Genomic DNA, 25,747 nt, shown 5'->3' with positions numbered 1-25,747 from the left:
CTATTTTTTCATCATTTGCTTTTTGTCATTTCGCTCAGGTTTCAATAATACAATATAACATTTAGGAGCAAATATACAGAGCAATAGACCAAAGGCAGATGCTAGAATAGCAAAGACATGGACAGCAACCATATACTTTCCACGAGAGCTCACATAAACAGGAATGAAGGTTATCCACACGGCAAAAAATATTAGCATACTGAATGTGATGAATTTAGCCTCATTAAAGTTGTCTGGTAATTTTCTGGCCAAAAATGCTAATAGGAAACACAAAGAAGCTAGAAATCCAATGTATCCTAGCACACACCAAAATCCAGTTTCAGACCCGACAGCACATTCAACAATTATAGTTGCACTCATAAACTTGGTGTTATATGAAGCAACTGGAGGCTTAGTTGTTAACCATATAATGCAAATAAGTGCTTGCACAAAAGTGCACAAGATAACACTTGATCTTTGTTTGGCCGGACCAAACCACTTCATGACATTACTGCCAGGAGGGTGGCTCTGAAAGCCATTAAAACTACCACAGTTTTTGCCAAGATGCATGAAATACAGAGAGTAAAGCTGATCCCAAAGGCAGGATACCGAATCTGGCACAACCAGTCAGTGGGCTTCCCTATAAATGTTAGGCCTATCAGAAAGCAAGCACAGAGGAACAGGAGCAGAAGGAAACTTAACTCTATATTATTTCCTCGTATGACTGGAGTCTTTCTGTACAATATAAACACAACAATCACTGCTAATGATGCAAAGGCTCCGAATGCTGAAAATGCCCATAGAATTATTCCCAAGGGCTCCTGAAAGGACAAAAACTCTAAAGTTTTGGGGATGCACTGGTTTTGGGCTTGATTTGGCCATGTTTCCCTTGAACATGTCAGGCAGTCAATTGAGTCTGTGGAAACATTGGAGGAAATGGGGAGCATAAAACACCAAATCACCTTTCTTCTCAGAATATCATTAAGTGAGGAGCTGTGAAGAAATTCACACCTGTTTGATTACTGATCTCTCCTTCAGCACATGGTATACAGTCAAAGCAGCACACAGGCTTTCCTTTCTGCCTGGCTTTCCTGGAGCCTGGAAGACAGCTTTGACTGCACAATGATTCTGGTGCCTAATGACCACAGTACAAGACGCAATAAAAGTAGAATAAAATACTGGATCATCTGTACTTTTTAAGAGTGCATATCACTACATACTTTCTATACTTTCTATGAATAATTGTACACAATCAACTAAAACAAATTCAATTAAACATGTACAATGATCATCAAAATGAGTGGTTTAAAATGCTACTGGAGAGCCACCATTCCATCAGTTCCAGCCATCTTCAACACACCTGGTTGGAGCCTGTTGGAGTTTTGAGGAAACAGTAGCTACAACCCACTGAACCATTGTTCTGCCTTACCAATTTATATGTAATCTAAATAAATGTAAACTGACACATTGTTTTGTAATATTTTGCAATTTTAGGGCATGTGAATTATTTCAAATGAAAATTGATCTTGGGGTAAAATTTGCATAACGGTGGCCCTCCAGGAGCAGGATTGGATGTATAAATTAATCAGCCCAATCTCATGAAAATGTGTATAAATAGTTTGCCAAATAAAAACAAAAACAATTTGGTCCAGATATGCGAAAATGGAGTTTATATAACTTGCATATAATACACAGTTTTCTTGTGCGTATTTTGTTTTGTTAATATTATACACAATTGTCGCATACATATCATATGCATCTAATGTTCACCTCGCTCTCTTGAAAAAGGTCATACCGATGGTCGGAGGTACTGGGCCAGTGTTTACAAATGCAGAAGAGGAAGACCATTCGAAAGTTGAAAATTCAACGACACATATTTAAATGTCTTTGTGTCAGTTTATTGTTTAAAATGGCCAATTTTTTTTCTTCGATTAGTTCATAAATTTCCATTCTTCTTTTTTTTTAATGGGGCACCAGTTAATACACAAAACTGTAGATCACTGACAAGCTACACAATATTGCGTTCATTTTCGAGAGCTGATTCATTGGAGTCAGTGATCTACAGCTCTGTGTATTAACTGGCACCAAAGTTCACTATTTCCTGAAATGTTGTAATCAAAAACCTTGACTTTCTTTCGACTGGAATAAGGAATACATACATCTAGGATGACATGGGGGTGATTAAATTTTCAGGAAATTTTTATTTGAACTAATAATTAGCTTAAAATTTATAAGTGAACTAATCATTTATTCCTACCCATTGCATAGCATTAACATGTCAAATTTCTTTTCTTTTTTTTTTGTTAAAGTGGGTATAGCTGCAGACTGTAGCCAAAAATGGTCAGTGCTGCAATATGAGATCACCAAGACGGGCCGATAAGTAACCTCCCAACCAGATCTCACTGGACATTAGCAATTTTTAGACAATGATTGAGAGCACTCATGGGTGATTGCTGTTTATATCAAGGAACATCAAACTCCGATCCAAAGAGTTTGATGTTTCTTGATACAAACGGGAATCACCCACTCCCACTCTGGGTCTAGCTAAACATTGCCATCTTATTAACTATTTATCTTATTAACTACGATCACATTTTTTTACCATGCTTTTCAGCCAAATTCACTGGTTAATGTTAGGGTAAGGTGTAGGGTAGGTTAAGGGGTAGGCATAGTTCAGGACATTAGTACGGTGATTGACACAAACAATAAAACCTTTAGAATCATTTGTGGGGCGGAGTTTGCACTAAAGTTGGTAAAGAAATCACGCCCTATTTTGGAGTTCTCGTCTTCATTTTGAGATCTCCAGGCTGCAGCTATACCCTTCTCTCTTTTTTTTGTATGCTTACCACGAGTGTTTGTTTTTTATTTATTGTATGCACATCCATAAGATTGGGTAGAAATCATCACATGTATATATATAAAATTACACATGTATAAATATATTCACATGTGCACACATAATAAAATCAACATTGTATTTCAATTTAAAATTGTGAAATTGTATTCTTCTTATTTCATCCATTAACTTTAAGTAGAGCTGAAGAAAAAGCAAACAAAGTAAGCAGTATCTTGTAATGAATGGGATGGCACACACCTTCTCTCCTCTGTGCCACATAATTACTGGCTCATCTATTACTAGGTCCTTGTCATCTTCGAGGGAGGCATCATAGAATCCCACCCTTACTAACTGAAGGGAGCCATCAGACCCTCTTTGCCAGTTCATGAGGTCATAGGATGCAATGGGATCACCGTTTTCATCAAATCTGACCTCTTCCCCTAAAGTTTTGAAATGTGTTTGTTTCATGTAGTACAGGAGCTTAGGAGAAAGCATAATGCAAAGCAAACACATCAAAATAAAGATACTTCTCTTTATGTATGGGAATCATTGGTTTAAAATTTGCACACTCTATGTTAGTGAGGGATAATGCAACAGAAAGTAACACACACCTGCCATGGCAAAATTGGATACAGACTCCCACATGTCCCATTCTGAAAGGGGCCTTTTCCTTGTTCACATGTGCTCATGTCATGTAGTGCATGTGCTATGAGATACACAGCCTTATAAACATTGTAGGAGACTCTGAGTTGTGACACATCTGAATAAGGAGTGTATACGTTGTCCAAACTCTCAGTGCCATCACAGGGTGGCCAGTTCTGTGACTCTTCTCCATGTACATGAGTATTTATGGACCCATTCAGTCGACAATGGAAAGTTTCTTCCCAAAACTCGGATAGAAAATGATTCTGAGCAACAGAATCACTTACTCTTCTGAGGTAACTGCCAAGTTGTGGGATATCGGCTCTCCGTATGGCAAACCCCAATGTTCCCATTAACAGATCACCAAAATCATCCCAGAGGGCTTTTGACGTGGCCCAGGCCTCACTGGCAATCCACTGAAGATGAGTGACATTTTGACGTCTGCACTCTCTTAAGATACCATGCAAATAGGAGTCCACAGTGAAACTTATTATAACAGTGGCAGAAGAAGATTTTAAAATCGTTACAAGTTCCTCAGCTGCATCTTGCGTCAGTGCAACTGGATAAAGGTGGACATAAGCAGGACAAATATCAAATTGTTCTGACTCTTTCAAGAATAGCTGGATGGCAAACCGAGCATAGTCTGTATCCACTCCGATCACTCCGACCCATGTCCACTGAAAATAATGAACAAGTTTTACCAAAGCTTTAATCTGAAAGAGATCACTTGGCATTGTCCTCATAAATGCTGGAAACTCTCTCTTGTTACTGAGACACGAACAGGATGCAAAGTAGCTCACCTAAAATAGGAAAACACAACATTTCAGTAAACTTAGCGATGCATGTATATATACAAACAAACAACTATTTCATTGCTAATAAAATACTATTTTGTTTTACTAAAGGTATTTTGAAGGAGCCTAGACTTCTCAGAACAGCCATGGATATGCCTGATGATGCTTCTCCCACGATTACAGGACTCGGCTCCCTTCGTGTGTCTTCACAGCTTTGTCCTCTGTCTTTTTCTGGCTGGCCATTGACCAGGAGAAGAGACCTCTTCACAGATACAGGTATGTCATCACCGCTGTCTTTAATGTGGTAGCCCAGAGATAGGTTTGGCAAAAGGTCTTGCCGCTGATTTATTTCTCTCACAGCAAAAGTCATCGTCTGCATCCACCTCAGAGCTCGAGGAGTGAAGCTGCAACAGCAAGTTAAAAATAATTTTTTAAGTCAAGACCCTTGATTTAACAATTTCTAAACAGACATGCATATACTTATAAGATTCTTGTTATGCAGCAAAAATGTAACACACAATTTATACTTAGTTGGTTTAGGTTTGGTCCTAAAAGAAAAAATCGATGATATTGGACTGAAATGCAGAGGAAAGAGCCCTCCCAAAATCACATCTCCCTGCTGGTAAAAAGTGTATGTATCCTCATCTCCCTGATAAATGCACTTATTCTTGCTTGTGTACTGACTCTGCACACCAATGCACATCAGTAACCAAACTGTGAGGAGAACTGCATAAAATAGTGCCATAATTTATACAGACAAAGAAATCTGCTGAGTGCAGAATTTATAAACAATCTGTGATCGAGGGATGGCCTTAACATTTCATAAGGGAACACACAAGCCAATAGCATATTCAACTCCTGCTGTCTATCTTTTATGTACCAAGAGACAGTGAATGCGATCACTTCTCAGTTAATAATGAGCACCTGCTCTGCATTCAGACCACTTTTTGAACATTTCTGACATTTTCTAATTTTAGGCTTGTCAGTTTTCATTTCGTTAAGTTAACCTTAACTATGCTAGCCCGATTAAACTGTCAGTGCTAGAGTGTAATATAGAACTGTAACTGTAACTGGAGCATGGAGCAGGAGCATAAGTAAAAGCAATGACTTACATATTCTTAATAATAATAGTAACTATTACATCATTATATTTTAATGACAAAACAATTAAAAAGTAACATTTCACATTAAGATTACATTATTAGTTAGTTATCTGTGAACCTTTAAGCAAATTATATTACAGGGCCCACTGAATACTTGAATCTGATTGGCTGAACGTTCTATAGTGTACAATTTTTTTCAGGAAACACATGGCGAACATACAATAGCTCCAGGCAGGGCTTGACCACATTATATGTCTGTCTCACTTTGACAAATGATTTAGTTTTTTCAAAGGTCCTTACAGCAAAGAACCAAAAACCCACAACGACACTGGCCAAACAAATAAATATTGTACATAAAAGGATAAAAACAACAGAAAGTGCCATTAATAAAGGCCTCCTGTAGTGTAATTCATGCGTTATTGTTAGAAAAAAAATCCAGATTGTTGTTTGGTAAACCTGTGAAAAATGGAGCATGAGAGAAAAGAAAGGAAACAGAGCGAGAGAGAGAAAAAGAAAACATTTAATGCAAAAAATGGTTACAATTTGTTTGTTACAGTGTAATACATTCAAGTACTGAGTAATGTGAATACATGTACCTACTATATGGTTAGGTTTAGAATTAGGTTTTGTCTCAGGGTTACTTGCATGCAATAATGCAGAATTTATTATTGTTATAATAGTAATTACATGTACAAATACAATTACATACCCCTCCAAAACCCCACCCCCTCCTGCCCCCTTTCTACTCTGCAATCTGCTTATCACTGTACCACTTGAAGAAAATGGTATATATCCTTTGGGAGAACACCATGACAGCTCCCTGGACGGATATTTTCATCCTCTTTTCATCTCTCATCTTTTTACATTAATTGAGTCCTGGTCATCTTATGCCTGAATGTGACTATGCATTACCATCCACACAAAGAAGCTTGGTACAAAAAAGATTGACAGTATGGGTTGCACATGCTATTGGTTTGTGTGCTTCCTTGTAAAATGTTAAGGCCATCCCTTCATCAAAGATTTTATGTATATATACTGTATGTGAGACCCAGCAGGTCCATTTTTTGTGTCAGTTATGGCACGACTTTGTATAACTCTTCTCACATTTTGGCCTCTCCTGTACATCGGTGTGCAGAGTCAGTCTAAGAGCAAAGATACATGCATCTATCAGGGAGACGAGGACACTTACAACTTTTACGAGGACGGAGATGTGATTTTGGGAGGAATTTTCCCTTTGCATTCCAGCACAATACCATTGGTTTCAACTTTCATGACCAAACCTAAGCTAATCAAATATAAATTGTGAGTTATGGTTTCAGCTTTTGGAATATGCTGTGTGTAAAAGAATAATACAATAATTAATCATTTAAATGAAATAATTATATGTAACTTATATATTTGGTTTCATTTATTGCCGCTTTGTAATAAATAACTTATAGCGTTGTGTATGTGAAATCTAATGCAGCTTCACCCCTCGAGCCCTGAGGTGGATGCAGACGATGACTTTTGCTGTGAGAGAAATAAATCAGCGGCGAGACCTTTTGCCAAACCTATCTCTGGGCTACCACATCAGGGACAGCGGTGATGACATACCTGTATCTGTGAAGAGGTCTCTTCTCCTGGTCAATGGCCAGCCAGAAAAAGACAGAGGACAAAGCTGTGATGATGTACAAAAGCAACCGAGCCCTGTAATCGTGGGAGAAGCATCATCAGGAGTCTCCATGGCTGTTCTGAGAACTCTAGGATCCTTCAAAATACCTCTTGTAAAACTTTTTAGCCTATCACTTAGCAATTACTTTCTCTTTATGTTAATAACTTATTTTATTATTGTGATTGTGATGCATGTTGTCATATTATTAGATTTAATTATTCAAATAAATGCATACAAAAACACACACATGAAACTATATCTGCGTATCATTAAAGATAAAGTATATACTGATTTGTTCCGCTATTAGCGTGGTGCATGATTGATCTATACTGAAATGTCGTGTTTTCCTATTTTAGGTGAGCTACTTTGCATCCTGTTCGTGTCTCAGTAACAAGAGAGAGTTTCCAGCATTTATGAGGACAATGCCAAGTGATCTCTTTCAGATTAAAGCTCTGGTAAAACTTGTTCATTATTTTCAGTGGACATGGGTCGGAGTGATCGGAGTGGATACAGACTATGCTCGGTTTGCCATCCAGCTATTCTTGAAAGAGTCTGAACGATTTAATATTTGTCCTGCTTATGTCCACCTTTATCCAGTTGCACTTACGCAAGATGCAGTTGAGGAACTTGTGAACATTTTAAAATCTTCTTCTGCCACTGTTATAATAAACTTCTCTGTTGATTCATATCTGCATGGCGTCCTGAAAGAGTGCAGGCGTCAAAATGTCACTCATCTTCAGTGGATTGCCAGTGAGGCCTGGGCCACGTCAAAAGTACTCTGGGATGATTTTGGTGATCTGTTAATGGGAACATTGGGGTTTGCCATACGGAGAGCCGATATCCCACAACTTGGCAGTTACCTCAGAAGAGTAAGTGATTCTGTTGCTCAAACATCCTATTTTCTCTCAGAGTTTTGGGAAGAAACTTTCCATTGTAGACTGAATGGGTCCCTAAATACTCATGTACATGAAGAAGAGTCACAGAACTGGCCACCCTGTGATGGCACTGAGAGTTTGGACAATGTGTACACACTTTATTCAGATGTGTCACAACTCAGAGTCTCCTACAATGTTTATAAGGCTGTGTATCTCATAGCACATGCACTACATGACATGAGCACATGTGAACAAGGAAAAGGCCCCTTTCAGAATGGGACATGTGGGAGTCTGTATCCAATTCTGCCATGGCAGGTGTGTGTTACTCACCATTTGCATTCACTGCTTATATGTACGTATGTGTATTTTAAGTGGTAGGTTTTACTTTGCATTATCCTGTCTCTCCAACTTCATCTAAGCTTCTGTACTACATGAAACGAACACATTTCACAGTATTAGGGGAAGAGGTCAGATTCGATGAAAACGGTGATCCCATTGCATCCTATGACCTCATGAACTGGCAAAGAGGGTCTGATGGCTCCCTTCAGTTAGTAAGGGTGGGATTCTATGATGCCTCCCTCGAAGATGACAAGGACCTAGTAATAGATGAGCCAGTAATTATGTGGCACAGAGGAGAGAAGGTGTGTGCCACTACACCCATAACCAGATGTTACTTTCTGTGTTTGCTTTTTCTTCAACTCAACCTAATGTTTATGGCTGAACTAAAAATCCAGTGTTATGATTTTAAACAAAAATTCTCTCTTGCTTTTATTTTGTATTAAAAAATATGTAATATGCATACATGTGTATTTTTTGTTTTTATTATTACTGATGATCTAGAAATATTTTGGGTTTTTACACTGGCCATGTAATAGATTAGTGTGCAAACACTACACACGCGATAATATGTTGCATATTTCTAGCTCAAGTACAAGTTAAAATTCATATTCTAGTTCAAGTTTGTTTTTTTATTATTTATTTTATTTTTATTATATATATATTTATATTTGATGTGGCCATTAGGCACCAGAATCATTGTGCAGTCAAAGCTGTCTTCCAGGCTCCAGGAAAGCCAGGCAGAAAGGAAAGCCTGTGTGCTGCTTTGACTGTATACCATGTGCTGAAGGAGAGATCAGTAATCAAACAGGTGTGAATTTCTTCACAGCTCCTCACTTAATGATATTCTGAGAAGAAAGGTGATTTGGTGTTTTATGCTCCCCATTTCCTCCAATGTTTCCACAGACTCAATTGACTGCCTGACATGTTCGAGGGAAACATGGCCAAATCAAGCCCAAAACCAGTGCATCCCCAAAACTTTAGAGTTTTTGTCCTTTCAGGAGCCCTTGGGAATAATTCTATGGGCATTTTCAGCATTCGGAGCCTTTGCATCATTAGCAGTGATTGTTGTGTTTATATTGTACAGAAAGACTCCAGTCATACGAGGAAATAATATAGAGTTAAGTTTCCTTCTGCTCCTGTTCCTCTGTGCTTGCTTTCTGATAGGCCTAACATTTATAGGGAAGCCCACTGACTGGTTGTGCCAGATTCGGTATCCTGCCTTTGGGATCAGCTTTACTCTCTGTATTTCATGCATCTTGGCAAAAACTGTGGTAGTTTTAATGGCTTTCAGAGCCACCCTCCCTGGCAGTAATGTCATGAAGTGGTTTGGTCCGGCCAAACAAAGATCAAGTGTTATCTTGTGCACTTTTGTGCAAGCACTGATTTGCATTTTATGGTTAACAACTAAGCCTCCAGTTGCTTCATATAACACCAAGTTTATGAGTGCAAATATGGTTGTTGAATGTGCTGTCGGGTCTGAAACTGGATTTTGGTGTGTGCTAGGATATATCGGTTTTCTATCTTCCTTGTGTTTCTTACTGGCGTTTTTGGCCAGAAAATTACCAGACAACTTTAATGAGGCTAAATTCATCACATTCAGTATGCTAATATTTTTTGCCGTGTGGATAACCTTCATTCCTGTTTATGTGAGCTCTCGTGGAAAGTATATGGTTGCTGTCCATGTCTTTGCTATTCTAGCATCTGCCTTTGGTCTATTGCTCTGTATATTTGCTCCTAAATGTTATATTGTATTACTGAAACCTGAGAGAAATGACAAAAAGCATATGATGAAGTAATAGTACTCAAATGAAATCAGTTAAGAGCCAACAATTAAAAAATAAAATAAATATATTAATGTACTCTCTGTTGTTGTTGTTGTTGTTGTTTTCATTATAATTATCATTCCAAATGATAAGCTTAATATAATTGTTCACACTTTTTTCTCAGAATGTGTACTGAATGTATTTAGGAATAAGGGAGAACAATGATTAAATGATAACAACTTGAAGAGTTTAGTGCAATGATATAATTGTTGACATAAGAGACATATTTTACTAACCCCGAAGCCATCCTAGGTGTCTATGACTTTTTTGACAAAAATGTATCCTGGCTCTTCCAAGCTTGGTAATGTGGGTGGATAGCGGCCATTATTTTGAAGCTCCATAAATCGGATATATCCACAAGTACTGCAAAGGAAAACCAACCTATGAAGCAGATCGATGGGTTTTTGTACCAAAAATATTTCTAGCTTTAAAATTGTTATGTACATAACTGACTGAGCGCAAAGTTCCAGCTTCTTAGATGACCTATGACTCGACGTATAACGCAACTTACGTAGTATGTCGAGTCAGAAGTCAGCCAAGAAGCCAGAACTCGGCACTCAGCCATTTACGTATCATTTTAAAACTGGAAATACCCATCAATCTGCTTAAGTCGCAGTTCTCTCCGATATATTTTACGGTTTACAAACCAATGCAAACTAATGGCTGCTATCCGCAATGTAATTTTCTTTTTTGGGTGAACTCTTCTTTTAACAACTAGGCCTAGCTGTTGAAGCATATAACTTTTTACATGTATTTGAATTTTGTTATTGACGTGATCAATTTGCATGCTAGAATGAAACACAGACATAGAAAATATACCATTAATAATAAGAATAATAATAACAGCTACACCTTTTTGGTAATGTTTTTTTATTTTCAAATTATGCTTTTCGAACAATTGCATAAATCCCTTTTATCATCCACAAGGAAATGTATAATAGTAATAATGGCTAATACGCTAATACTGATTAAGGTCTGGACACTAGATATCATTTATGATTAAATCACATGTTTCATTTGTTAAAAGGTCATTTCTGAATATAGTGAGCATTGTTTATTTAGTTACGCACGCACATTCCCAACCTCTAAAGTCTACTGAGGCAATTAAACTAGGCTGTGTTAATAGCTACCTTTTCCCCTCTCTAAATGCTTGTCAGTGCATAAATACATGGCAAGTATTGGCAAATAATCATATATATATATTTTTAATCACACATCAGAGACTAGTCTTTTGAATTTTCCCCATCAAGTGTTTTTTGGTATTTCTCTCTGGTTTGATGAGAATAATGTAACATTTTGGCACAAATATGCATAACAGTAAACCGAAGGCAGATGACAAAATTGCAAAAATCTCTACTGCAACTGTGTACTTGCCAGGTGAACTAATATAAGCAGGTATAAATGTTGCCCACACTGCGCAAAATATAAGCATACTGAACGAGATGAATTTGGCTTCGTTAAAATTGTCCGGCAATTTTCTAGCTAAAAATGCCAAAATCCAACAGATTGCTGAAAGAATACCAATATACCCTAAAACTGCATAAAATGCTGCATCTGAGCCTGTGTTGCATTCTAAAATTATCTTTTTATTGTTATACTTCAGAGCTTTATCAGGAAACGGTGGGCTTATTATAAGCCATAGAACACAGATGGCTATTTGAATTGCAGTGCACGAAAACACGATGATTCTTTGTTGTACTGGCCCGAACTTTCCAGCAAGTTTACTTCCTGGTAATGTGGCTCTGAAAGCAGTGACAACTACTATGGTTTTCCCCAAAACACAAGAAATGCAGAGAGCAAAAGTAACACCAAATGCTGTATGACGTAACATACATGACCACACGGTTGGCTCGCCGATGAATGTAAGAGGACAAAGGAAGCAAAAGAACAGAGAAAAGAGTAATAGTGAGCTGAGCTCTGAATTGTTAGCTTTCACTATAGGCGTTTCTCTAAAGTGTATGAAGATAATTATAGTCGCTACACTGAGGCTGGCTCCAAATAGTGATAGCGCAGTCAGAATGATCCCCATCGTTTCTGTATAAGACAAAAACTCAGTCATTTTCATGACACACTTGTCTCGTCTGTCATTCGACCAGTATTCCTCAGGACAAAGAACACAGTCTGATGCTCCTAAAAAGGCACAAAAGGTAAAGTATGTTAACATAAAGAAACAACTAATTTGGTACGCGTTATATTTATAGTAATATAGTAATACTAGACATTAAGGTGTTTAGTATTACTAAATGAATCCACATTTGTGAGAGGTGTGAGGCATTACCCCAACATTGCATGTAAATCTAACTGCGGTTGTTAGTGAAGGGTGCACTAAAAAGTTGCAATGACAAAATATTGCACCAAACTGAAAGTTCAAATCTTACGAAGAAGTTGTAATATTGACATTGTAATACCGGTAGCACTAATATAGCAATTGTTTGATATACTGTATGCAATTATAAAATATGTGGATGTGTATAAAGGTTTATGCATAATAGGAACCATGGTGAAACGCACATGTATGCTTTTTTTTATGACTGCGTAAATATATTAAATCAGTATACACATAATCCCACAGATCACAACTGTGGCTGATCATAACACACGCACACAAAACTAAAATAATAAATAAATACAAATAAAATATATATTTCAATGGGTGAATGGATACCTGTTGTATTTGATATTGAACCATCAGCACATGGGATGCAGTCAAAACAGCAAACAGGCCGTCCTTTTATTTGGGCCTTTCTTGTGCCACTTGGGCAGATTTCTGAGCACACTGCTTTTGGTATCTGTCAAATTAATATGCTTTACCAATTAACAACAATAAAAACAGCAATAGAAACTGCGCTTATTCTGAGTTATAAGTACCAAATTTCCTGTGTTCCAGCGAATGTTGTCCTCTTTCACTATAAGTTTATATGTTCCATCTGTAGATCTACTGAAGTAGCCGACAGTGACATGTTGTACCTCTCCATCTCTTAACTGCCAGTTTATCACCTCGTATGATGCAGGTGGGTCTCCATTTTCATCAAAGAACACATTTTCTCCGTATTCATCTACAAAATTCACCCTCTGTAATTGATCGCTGACCTTGGAATTAAGTATGATTTAGTTAACGAAACTGTCTTCTTATAATGTTAAGGAGGTTAAATGTTTTGATAAAATGAATAATGATAATAAATAAAAAAAAACAACTATTTGCTCACCAATTTTGGAGTTATATGTGATACATTTAGGCACTGTCTCAAAACATTGTTTTTATCTCTTTGGCAAAACAACAATTTGTGAATAGCGTGTGCAATTGCATACACAGCTTGATACACATTATATGTTACTCTTAGTTGGGTTACATCAAAGAACTTGTCTGTGTAATTTAGTTTTTCTTCTCCTGTGCATGTTTGGCTGTTGAGTGTAACATTTGCAGACGTCAGGGGCTCACAGTTAAGACATGGTTTACAGCCAACCATTGTTTCCCAGAAATCACTGACAAAAGTGGATTGTGAAGGAAAGTAAGGAGTAATGTTTTTCAGGTAATTTTCAAATTTGGGCATAGCCATCTTTCGTACCACAAATCCAACCGTGCCTCCAAACGACTTAAACATTTCAGGGGTAGAGGGCCTTGCTGCAGTTACCCAGGCTTCACTTGCAATCCACTGGATTCCTGTGATGTTTTGTTTCAGAGTTTCTCTCATTAGAGGATAGAGGTCTCCCTCCGGCACAAATGCCAGGATCACTTTTACTGTAGATTGTTTTATCAATTCAACCACTTCGATGATTTTACTTTGGGGATATGTCCTTAAAATCGTGCCTACAAATGCAACGCAAACTCCCATTTTTTCCACTTCCTTTGTGAAGGCTGAAATTCCATTTTTTCCATAATCGTTGTCAGACTGCAAAGCTCCAATCCAAGTCCATCCGTATCGTTTTACAAGAGAGGCCAAAGCTTTTGCTTGGTAGTAGTCACTTGGAATTGTACGGAAAAATGATGGATATTTTCTTCTATTGCTCAGGCAGGCACAGGTTGAAAAGTAACTCACCTAGATTAAATGAGAAAATAAATAAATGAACACACTAATTATAAATGGTCTTTATAACATTATCTATAATACTTATATGCATTAACTCTGCAGGTTTGATTAACTGAACCATTACCATTGGCACTCTGAATGGTCCAAGTGTGCCAGCAACAGCTAAGGACTGTGTTGAGCCTGATTCGGCTACAAGAGCTGTAAGAGGAAGGTGACACTGAGATGTAGATTCCTCTTCCTTCTGCTCACTCACCAGTGTAAATGCCGCACGTAACACATTAGTGGGAGAAGCGCATGAATCCATTATTTTATAACCCAAAGAAATGTTCGGAAGCAAACCCTCATCTTGGTTGATCTGATCTATTGCAAACATCATGACTTGCGTCCAGCGGAAGGCACGTAGGTCAAATCTGCGTGGAAAAATGGACACAAACAACAATTTCATGCTTGAATTTTGGCAATAACCCAAGAAAAAAAAATCATCATTAATTTCATTAAGTTAATTTCTTGTTTCAATCATAAGCACTTACCCTGTGCAATTAATCCTTTGCATTTTTCTCTCAAAAGAGGCTATTACATTTTCTTGTTTATTAAAAATGGGAAAAATTCCTCCAATCATAATGTCCCCTGATTTATAAAAACTAGGCATTTCAAAATTACCGCGCAGTTGGCATGTTGAGCCTGTGTGCATTAACAGCAGAGAGAAAAATAGCAAAATATTAAAGCCCATAACTCAGAGGTGGCTCGGAGAAGATAAGACTGAGTTCTGCTGGCTCTGTTATATGCAGCTCTTCTACCCATAGTGAACGCTGGCCCATTATTACTGAAGGTATTCCCCAGTGAGCTGTTAAGCAATAAGTGCACACTATTCTCATTTTGTACACAAATAGTGATTGGCCATTTTTTTTATTCATATGTGTTGGTGTTTGTTTCCTTTACATGCAATCGTATATTAAGAACAGAGAATTGTAATAGTAATTGTAATAGCTGTGTAAATGTATGTGTACGGTATTACAGTTAGAAGCTTTGCAATGTGATTACATAGTATGTACAAGTGTAATTATTATTATTATTATTATTATTAGGTTATGTTTATGTTGGGATTGCCAACATTTGTAAATGGATGTAACTTTATGTACCTAGGACTGGTAATACAAAAACTATTAAATATTTGCTGGCACTAGCATGGCTTACCGTTATCTTGCTTTCTTTCATAGTTTTCCACCTAATGCACCAGACTGATATAGCTGCCTCTATATTTTCAAATATTAACATGTGATTGACACAAGCAAACTTAATCAAAGTTATTATTACCTAGCATTAAGTTGAGTATGAGTAAAACACTTATAGACCTATAAAAATAATTCCGACTATACATATATTATAAATAGCTGACACAAATGACATGTGAAAATAACGTTAATTTTTTTAGAAATGAATGAAACTTGGCACACTTATATAGTTTGCAGCTCTAAACGTATTCAGAAATGGAGCCATTGCTTTGGTTGCTGTGGCGACCATTTTACCACTATCAAACATGATTGATGGTCGAGGATTAAATGATACCATACAGAACATCATAAACTGTTCAGATAACGGTAAAATCAGCTATGTGAGAAATAAAGCAGTGTATACACTTGGCGTCATTTCTGACAAGGAAAAGTTGACAAAATTGCTTTTTTTAGTGGTTTTAGCTTGAAATAACTTGCTACCCCACTGCCTAAAAATTAATTGTTGAGTCAACTAAAACATTTTAGTTGTCACTTTAACGTTAAGTAACATTAACATTCCAGTCCTGGGGACCACCTGCTCTCATTCATGTGTTTTAAATAGGGGAGACATGCAAAATATGCAGAGCAGGGGGTCCCCAGGACTGGAATTGAGAACCACTGGGCTACAGGATCTCCAGAAGGAAGCGCTAGACATCTAGCTGGATGTTTCTACCCCTTTATAGATAGAACTTCGGGACAAGTTATAGCAGTCTTTCAAGGGTTAAGATTTTTTGGATGAAGACATGCTAACATTATTATTGAAGAACTGCTACACTACCATCTTCAATAAGTTATTATTATTTTTATTTTGGGGCTTTTTTGTATTAGATCTAGTACATCAGTGAGCCATCCAAAAGACTGCTTAGCAAAAACACAATAAAGATGATAATATATGGCAACCTTTTAGGAAAGAATGTGTGGTATTCACTGGCGTGTCTAGACATATAAGTTAAAGTGGATAGTAATGTGTCATTTGCAGTCTGCAGCAACAGAGGTAAGAAATGGGAAGCTGTGGGAAGAGAGGGGGATACTACAGTGGAAAGATGGAAGGGTGAAAAGATTTTGCATAAACGTAACTGGTAGAGGAATTGATGCAATAATACTTAGGTTAAATGTATAAATAAATGAGCAGAGATGTCTAGAGACGGGCCCCTGGTTATCCTTTTGTTCTTTGTTTAGGAAGTTTGATTTCAAAAACCTTTTGTTTGACACCTGTTGTGACACCTGGTGGCCATGAGGCTGCATATTTTGATCGTGTAGGGCCGACAATGGGGTATGAACCATTGTATAGCTGCAGTTATTTTCAGAGAAATATGCGGTTAAATTAGGTCCCGGCATTGGACTACTTTTACCCTGTTGTTTTTTTAGTTTGTGGGTGATCTCTCCACTCTCTTAATCTTTAATTTTATACACAGATGCCATATTCCACATGCATTCCCGGAAGGAAAATTCCCTTTACAAGTCATTTGAACATAAATTTATGTACACATCCATCCTATATTAGTAAAATTCCAACCAGTGTTTTCTTTCAATTCGGGCTGTTCTGAGATTACTGTTAGAATGATGTAGTTCTGCATAGGCCGCTTCAACGTTAGTTAATTGACAAGGTTGTATCACCTTATACCTGCCCTGAGTGAGCTGTCACCAGTCGCCCATTGTGCGATTCCAGTGCAGGGGAAGACAAGACGTCTCTGATTAAGTGATTGAAGTGTTTATTTGCTGGATGCAATAAAGAATATAGAAATTGTCATTCACTCTCTACATCGGAGCCCCTGAAAATGCAGACGATTAACATTATACTCCATTCTGAAGTACACATATGTGCATATATGTGTCTATATTTCTGTGAATCATTCATATTTCCAGATATAACTACAGAAGTAAGTATAAGGATTTTTATGAATCTTTGTGAATCCTATTTTTCTAAAAATAAGCTAATTAGCTAGTTTTGTGGCTAATATTAACAGTCTGTTTCATAGATATACATATATACATTCACCTAGATGCCTCATTAGCGACTGTTTCTATTGACTGAGATACTTTCCAAAACTTTTGGCACGGTGTACAAACTTTGAAGCAAATTGACCATGTATGTCTACAACAGCAAGTTATATGTATAGAAGTGTACTAGTGATTCTAGTGTACTAGTGATTCCATGTTGCTTTAAATGCTAATGAGTAGGGCTGGGGATATATATTGTGACGAGTCGGCTGCCCCTCCCTTTGATTGTCATCATCACCCCGTCCTTTATTCACCACCCTTCACCAGGCTCCCGATGGGAGTGGGCGTGTCTGAGAGGAGGGGCGTGGCATTGGACAGGTCTGGCGGCGTGTGACGAGGCACACCTGAAGTGTATCGGGCCTTGTCACCGCCGCCGTTAAATAGTGAGCGCCTCTCCTCGAGAGACCGGTCTCTTCCCCCGTGCATGCACGCTGGTGTCCTTGTGATTCCAGGAAGGGTGCATGAAGGGACTCGCCACGCCGCCAAAGAAGCGCGCTGTCGGACTACGTATTCCTGGCGAAGACTGCACACGTGTACCGCTGACGGGCCAGGATGCTGGGCGGTTGATCCCTTCTGACTGCCGACTGGAAGAAGCGAAGGAGGAGCCGCGGGAAGAAGCCGCCGCCCCTCGCGCCCAGGACCAGAGAGGGGAGTGAGTGCGGCCGCCGGACTCCGCCCCTTACCTGGACCTTTCCCCCTGGAACACTACCCGACCTGCACTCCCCCTGGAGCAAGACACCAGTTCCCCCACTTTATTTTGTATTTTTATTAATAAAAAGCATCTCTGAGGCCTGACGCCACACCCACTATGTCTGTCGTTAGCTCCTCCCATCACTATATATATATATATATATATATATATATATATATATATATATATATATATATATATATATATATATATATATATATATATATATATATATAATTAGCTATAAAGAAAACCGACTTTACTGACAAGATGCGGATGAGTATATATATCGCTCAACCCTACTCATTAGAATTTGAAAACAACATTGACTAGAATCACTTGATGAAATCAGAGCTGTTTTTTATCAGGGTAGAGATATTTTTTTATACTAGCATTGAGAAATTTTAACCAAAGTATGTTTATAGACTTTGTATACAATTACCATCTGATGACCATCCTTTAACAAATTCTATTTATATGTTACTGCAACATTAAGCAATGTAACCGTTTACAGAAATATCTGTTGATTTCCTCAAAGCAATGGTCAGTAAAATTTCAAGCATCCCCTCACTGCTGAAAATGTGACATTTTATTCGCTACAGAGTTAGGCAAGCTTGCAAATTCTCTTATTTTAACAATCAAAGAGTTAACATGATGTAAATAATAGATTTACTGTGAAAGATACAGAGATTCATTGATTAGAATGGAACTTTTTGAGATTGCAGTAATCTTCTAAAACATCTGTAGTTGTGTTTTGCAGTAGATGTGAGTGGCCAGTAACCAGTTACAAAATTATGATTCTGACTTAATTTCAAACTCTTGCGATTCTTTCATCATAAACAACAGATGTATGTATAATACAAGAGATTCATTGAACAGTGTATACAGCTTCAATGATTATAACAGTTATTTTTTATTTATTTTTTGACTTGATAGATCAGAGTTTGAATAACCGTGGAAAGGAAACACTATATAACTATTTATTTCAAATGTTTTTTATTACATTTTAATCATGTTCACAAATTCAGTCCCATTAAACATATTATCGTACATGACACCAATGTCTGGTTCTTACCTAACAAGATGGGTTTATGATGTTTAATTCACTTTTAATGCAGTATTTAGCCTTATACCCTGGAGTTGGTTCACTCTTAGTTCATATGCAGTCTTTTGACCCTCTGCTCTTGTCTGATATGGCATGTTGACTTGTTTGTGAACCACCAGCCAGAGTAGTTCAAAAATGCAACTGCAATGTTGTATTATTGCATAATTTTTAATAACACTCCAATGAAAAGCATGACATCAATAGTTTAGAATGGCTATTTTGAAAGAAAAAAAAAATTGTCACACTTTTTTTTTTTACTTTTTGACACTCAAATTTAAACATTTGTATCTAAGAAATGAGCAAAGTGTTATATATAGTATAATATATAAATACAAGTATAAAGGTTAGTTTCAATATACATATCTATTTGCATTCGACCTGCAGCCAGGCTAGCTTTATCTTAATAATGCTCTGAGCGATATTCTTGTTGTCACACCCATAATTACATGGATGTTCACCTTTTCGTGGTAAATGGCAAGTTACATACAATAAATGTCAGAATAAAGCTGAACACCAAATGATCAAACTAGCACAGAAACATATTGCAACGTTAAATACTCAAGTTAAATGAAGGGGAATATATTAAAAAACAAAACACAAAGAGAAAGATCTGTGTCACAGTAAAGGCAGGAACACTGAGTCTATGTGGCAATCGGCCAAACCATTTCATAACATTACTGCCTGGAATTGTTGCCTTGAAGGCCATTAACACAACTACTGTTTTCCCCAGAACGCAGGAAATACAGAAGACAAACGTGATACCAAATGCTGTGTGGTGAAGTTTGCAGGAACAACCGGTCGACTGTCCAGCGACAGTAAGCGGACTCAAAGAGCACCATGAGATGAGCAGCATAAAACTTAGATTTGAATTCCGGACTCTTTGGGTAAAAACGTATCTTTGCGTATACCTCATATATGTCACAACTGCGGTCTGACCGATTAAAAACAGAGAAACGGTGATTAGCAGCACTCTCATAATCCACTGGTGAAACAGGCCTCTGCTGAGTAGTTGAGTGCAGGTCTGCCATTGTAGTGGACTGATTTCTACAAGTACAAATGAAATGAAAGCACGTCAAGCTGTTATAATACCATACCATTAGAAAAATATTGCATATGTGCTCCCTCAATATAGTAGTAACACATCATAGACGAACCAAAAACAGGGTCACCTTTATGCTTCCAAGTGTCTGTGCAGGTGAGCATGTTTGATCTGAAGCAGCTTTCAGCCGTTTGGCTTAAATCAGTCTCCAGGACACATTGCCATATGAACTACCAATAAATAAATAAATACATTTAAACAGTTATATATATATATATATATATATATATATATATATATATATATATATATATATATATATATATATATATATATATATATATTTTGTATTGTAAATTGAAGAGACAACATTTATGAAGTAGAAATTTGTACCTGATGAAGCTCAGCACAGTGACTGTAATTGCTACTATCACCATTTCCCTTCACGAGGGAGATCACGCACACAGATCTGCGGAGCAACTGTACAAGCTTGCGATACACAGTGCACTTAGTACACACACAGATCAAGAAAGATATGGTCCAGTCATCTGTCTGCCTGGGGAAGGTACCGATGAGCGCTTTCACTGCTGGCTCAGATAGTCTCACCTCAGGTCTTAACACAGGGAGCCTTGATTCATACGTTTCAATAAAGTTATCTGGCATAAACCAGGCCACATTTCCCACGTACAGTTTATCTGTGATATCCACCTGGTCCTCTGCAGCCAAGAAAATGTGAACTTTGAAGCCCACACAGTTCAGTCTTTTGCGATCTTTGACATTCAGTTCACACATTGTGTGAAGTGCATTTGTCCAGAGGTTCTCTGAAAATCCATTTTTCAGATAAAAGCCGTGATTGTTCATATATTTGAACAACAATTGATACACATGGCAGTAATTTAAACAAGTGCGTGAAGACTGATTGAAATCCTAAACAAGAAAGAGAAAGAAAGGTTTTCAAGATTATGTTGACATTTCATTTTCAACTTTGCATTGACAGTCTGTTGTTGTACATTTCACACTTTCATATGAATTTACTCTAGCAATCCATGCTTAAAATGCTTACCTTATGTGAGCCCAGAAAGGTCTGGTTGAGCTCCAGTTTGTGCCGTGTACCCAGGACCTGCTCGTTTGGGACTTCACAAAGCCAAAATACTGGGCACCTTGAAAGAAACACCTGCACTTTGATCGCTTCAAGTTTTTCCACACAAAGTATCACAAAGTGTATAGAATGACATTTCTCTACAATGTAGCTGAAAAAGAACAGAATATCATAAACTCACTGTGTCCAAAAACAATGATTATTCAGTAATAGCACAATGGAATCACATATCAGAAATCACATCATGTAAAAAATGTATGTATAAAAATAAAAACAACACACACACACACACACACACACACACACACACACACAAGTAAACAAGTAAATGTATTGAACTTCAAACAAATCCCCAAACATACCCACCCTTGGCATGCTATCAGAACATGTTTTGTAGTAAATGTCAAGGCTTTGCTAACATTAACAGCTCTATGCTCTGAATGCTCACATCGTTGATTTTGTCCATCAGCATCTCTTAAGCTAAGTGAGTTGCAGCAAGGGTTCAGTGCTCTTGTCAGCAGAGCAAGTAGAACCACAGTGGCTCCTCTCATCTCAGAGGCTGTGCTGGTTCAGAGTTCCTCTTCAGGGTAGTGTCCTAGCTTTATACACTCCTTTAGTAACGCAGGAGGAAGGTATTGATGTGAAAGACAAGGGCCAATTCTCAGAGGTAAACATTACTTTACACAAACATTATTTCTGACAATAATTGGTTTAAATGAAGCGGTACAATGACTCCTGAAAATTATTACATTTATTTCCGTTTCATCTTCAGATGGTAATGCATGTTGTTGGAAAAATACAAATTGTAATATTTTTTGTTTAAATAATCAATCTAATTAATAAATTAATGTGTAGGGTAAAGTGAGGAAACTTATTGGTTGGTATTATAGCTGTTTGAATAAAAATATTTAGATTTTGTGTTTAAAATGACCTCAAGTCAGCATCAGCTATTTGGCTAGCAAGTTAGCATCATGTACCAAATAGGTCATTATCATTTCTTAAATTCTTAATTATTGATTATATTCTTTTTAATTTTAAGCAAAACTGTCTGTTCTCTGATTTTTAGTTAAATGTTTGAAGCAAAGACAAGGCTTTTTACCCCACCCATACACAAATGCTATGTTAAAAATGTAATTTGTGAACATTAGTTAATATTTAATTAACACAAACAAACAATGAACACTACGAAGTAAACAAACTCATATTTCAAATTCTGTAAAATAAAAAATCAAGCAATACATACCATGTGTTTTTTAATGTGGCCACTAACTGGACAGGGCTGGGAATTATAGTTTCCTTTCAGTCAGTCACTATGATGTCATGTTAAGACATTGACTCACATTGTGAGTTCATATCCAAGGCATCGCTAAGGTCACAGCTCTCATTTATTATGAGGCTGACTTTTCCTGCTACCCTGCTCAGTTTGTCAGGTCCTAAAGACTCTATGGCTGCACTGTCAAGTAACAAGGGAGACCCGAGGATCAGGGTCATGAATGCCAGCCTTCATGGACTTCCGACCCCTCCCAGCTGATGCTGGTCCGTCCCATGGTGGCCCCAGTGTCTCTTTCAGGGCTCCAGAAGAAGATAAGATGTTTTTAGCTAAATCAGAGAAGGGGCTATAATCTTTTTCAGCTGACAAGGATGCTGAACAAGTTGATGTTCCCCAGGTGGACTGTTCAATTGCTGTGCATTTATGCCCACAAAACACCAACACCTTGAAGAATGTCTCGCTTCTAAATCTTGCAATGCCGCAGGCCTCCACCCTGAAAGCCATGGCTATCCTGCAAGTTCACCAAGTCATGACAATTAAACGGTTGCAATCGAGTAGTTCTGATCCGAACTTTGCTCTTTGAGCAATGAAGGTCACAGCGTGGTCCCTAGATTGGGTGATGTCCACTATGGTGGTCCAGGAGTGCCATCTCTGGATGAACCTTGTGCAGATGACTAACGCAGATAATGTTTGCTTTCTTGAAGTACAGAAACAGATGAAGGTCATGAAATACATCTTGGCCCAGTGTGATCCCAAAGAGCCGGGTGCTAGGCCTTCGTCTGGCTGTTACCACAAGCTCTTCCCAATGAAACATCTAAGGAGGTGAACCCTCAATGGGGACATTGAGCCAACCATAGGAGAGGGACTCAGAGTTGAGGGGGATTATTCTTCAAGGGACATTTGTGCCCCCCACCCTCAGGGAAGGGCCGAGGACTTTTTCCACCACTGTCACCACCCCTTCAATAAAAGAGCAAATTTCCATATCTCTGGGTTTTAAGTGTTAGGTACGGGTGGTCCGAAATGCACTGCTTCCTCACACTCTGACTCGGCGCAAGATATCGCCACCGCTGGACTTGGAGGAACATGTGCAGCCTTTCTCTACCTTGGGACGCGCTGCTTCCAAGTTGAGTCACCCTTCTTCTCCTGGCTGCTCCACTTTGGCTACATCTGTGACCATTCCATTGATCCTGCTTGTAAGCAGGCTTGGGGCCTGGTTAGGGCTACTCAGTCTGCCTCGCTGAGACGATTTGACTCGGTTATGCAATTCAGTTTGCAAGGCATCCACTCAGGTTCAATAGACCCTCCAGCCCAGATGAAGTTTGGATATTGCAGACCCTATTTAATCGTACCCAGAATGGTGGGTTACAGTCAATTCTGGATCTGAATCGTTCCCTTCACAAAACCTGATTTTTCTGAGTTCAGTGTGTTCTTGGATCTTTAGATTTGAAGGACTAGTTTATAGTTTTTGGGAAGTTTAGTCTTACAATCAGTGTATGGTGCTTGTACATCAATGTCATTCTGACACTGTCATTTCCTCTAATTTTAGGCATTACTCATGGGTATGGCAAGGTTGAGATGTAGAGATATGGTCATTTTTTTTTTTTTGTTCCAGGGTCAACAAAATATATTGCACCAGGAAAACATATCGAATTCAGCGATATTAGGACATGCCAGTCCCTTCATGGGCTACTGTTCAAGATGTTGATGCAGAAATGCATACCAGTACAAAGTCCTCCCTTGCAGACTGTCCCTGTCTCCTGATTTGATCAGTATTTCAGCTGCTCTCACAGATAAGCGTGTGCAGTCAGTGCTGATATGCCTCTGTTCATTCAGGGGTACAACGGCATTTCCTTTAAAAATCTTTAAAAGTCTCCTGAGGCATATAGAAGCTGCAGCTGAAGTTATGCTTGGCCTGCTACATATGAGACTGCTTCAGCACTGCCTGCATGGCTGAATCCCAAGATGGGCATGGCATAAGGGCACTCTCTGGGTTGGCCCGGAAGTGTCGCCATCTTTTCAGCCCATGATACTTAGGACAGGTGTCAAGGAATGTAATGTTCAACACAGATGCCTCCATGATGAACTGGGGCGCTGTATGCAATGGGTACACAGCATCGGGCTCCTGGATGGGAACAAGTGCTTCAAGCTTTTGGCACCACTGGAGGTGGTATATATTGCGCTCACTTGATCTGACACACTTGCCTGTCAGCACTTGTAATCCAATTACGTAATACAGTTCAGGTTCTGAATTTTTGGGTTGTGACTTGGCTCCACAGCATAAACCATCTTATATACATATGGGGGAGTGGCTTGGCAACTCTACTTGCCAATTTGTAATCGATCAGTAATGGATAGCTTTACAATTTTTCCTTTACTGCCCAACATTCCATAAATATTGGCAGTATGTGGTTTAAATGTTTTGATTGATTTGTTGAAATGGATTCATTTATGAAATCATAATTTTTTTTTAAGCGAATCAATGACTCAATGGCCTGTTCATAAAGAGAGACATTTGCTTCATCCCCAAATTAAATGATTAAAGAGCAATGTGACAGGAGGACAATAGTTGTTATCTTGACAGGACGTCTTAAGCAAACGTTTGAAATATCCACGTTGTCTCTTGCCATTTTAATTATAACGTGGTTATAAATGTATATTTTTCTCTCTCTGTAGGCCAGAGCATACTTTTTTGTTAGTTGTTCCCTTGCCAAAGTCCATGGCCAGCTATACAACCAGTCCTGAATTTTTTATTATGACTTTTGTTATATCTTCTATAAATAGCCTAGTTTGGGAAAATATTTTTAAAGCCCTTTTGTGTTATTTAGGTCTTCCATGGAAATGGATGCATGAAGGAGAATATTTTTGGAATACATTTTATTTGTATAAGGTCAATAGTTACAATACAGTAGAGAAGTTAACAATGATTTTTTTTGGAAGTTAAGCATTTGCAGTAATTGTTGACCGTAAGTTGTCATAACATAAAAAAATAAAGAAACTAAATAAATAAAAACGTACATATTCTTATATTCACTCATTAAAGTTCTAATCGTGACTTAAAACACTTAACAGAAGAGTTAAGTGTTTTAACTTCATTTCCACTAGAGGGAGGTTCTTTGATGTCTATAATGTGACCATGATACATTTTTTGGTATATTTAGCTACATGTTAAGTTTATGGTGAAATAAATAGCATATAAACAGA

General features: G+C 37.9%; 3 protein-coding genes across 3 annotated transcripts; 1 reads left to right on the top strand and 2 right to left on the bottom strand.

Annotated features, from left to right (window-relative positions):
* LOC122323002 (extracellular calcium-sensing receptor-like) lies at positions 1-4,996 on the bottom strand. The gene is given in 7 exon segments (XM_043216613.1): positions 1-500; positions 503-895; positions 991-1,114; positions 3,074-3,295; positions 3,427-4,257; positions 4,358-4,655; positions 4,770-4,996. Coding segments are annotated over 7 exon segments (2,595 nt in total).
* A 1,433-nt stretch (positions 4,997-6,429) lies between these two features.
* LOC122323026 (extracellular calcium-sensing receptor-like) lies at positions 6,430-10,015 on the top strand. Its single transcript, XM_043216651.1, has 6 exons — positions 6,430-6,656; positions 6,820-7,117; positions 7,362-8,195; positions 8,300-8,521; positions 8,904-9,027; positions 9,123-10,015. Exons 1-6 carry the CDS (start codon positions 6,430-6,432, stop codon positions 10,013-10,015), a joined length of 2,598 nt encoding a protein of 865 aa, XP_043072586.1.
* Positions 10,016-11,258: 1,243 nt separating this feature from the next.
* LOC122322998 (extracellular calcium-sensing receptor) lies at positions 11,259-14,719 on the bottom strand. Its single transcript, XM_043216609.1, has 6 exons — positions 14,601-14,719; positions 14,195-14,480; positions 13,249-14,079; positions 12,911-13,132; positions 12,708-12,831; positions 11,259-12,172 (listed from the first exon to the last, which is right to left on the bottom strand). Exons 1-6 carry the CDS (start codon positions 14,717-14,719, stop codon positions 11,259-11,261), a joined length of 2,496 nt encoding a protein of 831 aa, XP_043072544.1.
* Positions 14,720-25,747: the final 11,028 nt, after the last annotated feature.

Source organism: Puntigrus tetrazona, chromosome 18, assembly GCF_018831695.1.
Source record: "Puntigrus tetrazona isolate hp1 chromosome 18, ASM1883169v1, whole genome shotgun sequence".
NCBI classification, from domain to species: Eukaryota; Metazoa; Chordata; class Actinopteri; order Cypriniformes; family Cyprinidae; genus Puntigrus; species Puntigrus tetrazona.
The sequence above is the reverse complement of the archived record's forward strand: the minus strand, read 5'-3'. Positions and strand labels throughout refer to the sequence as shown.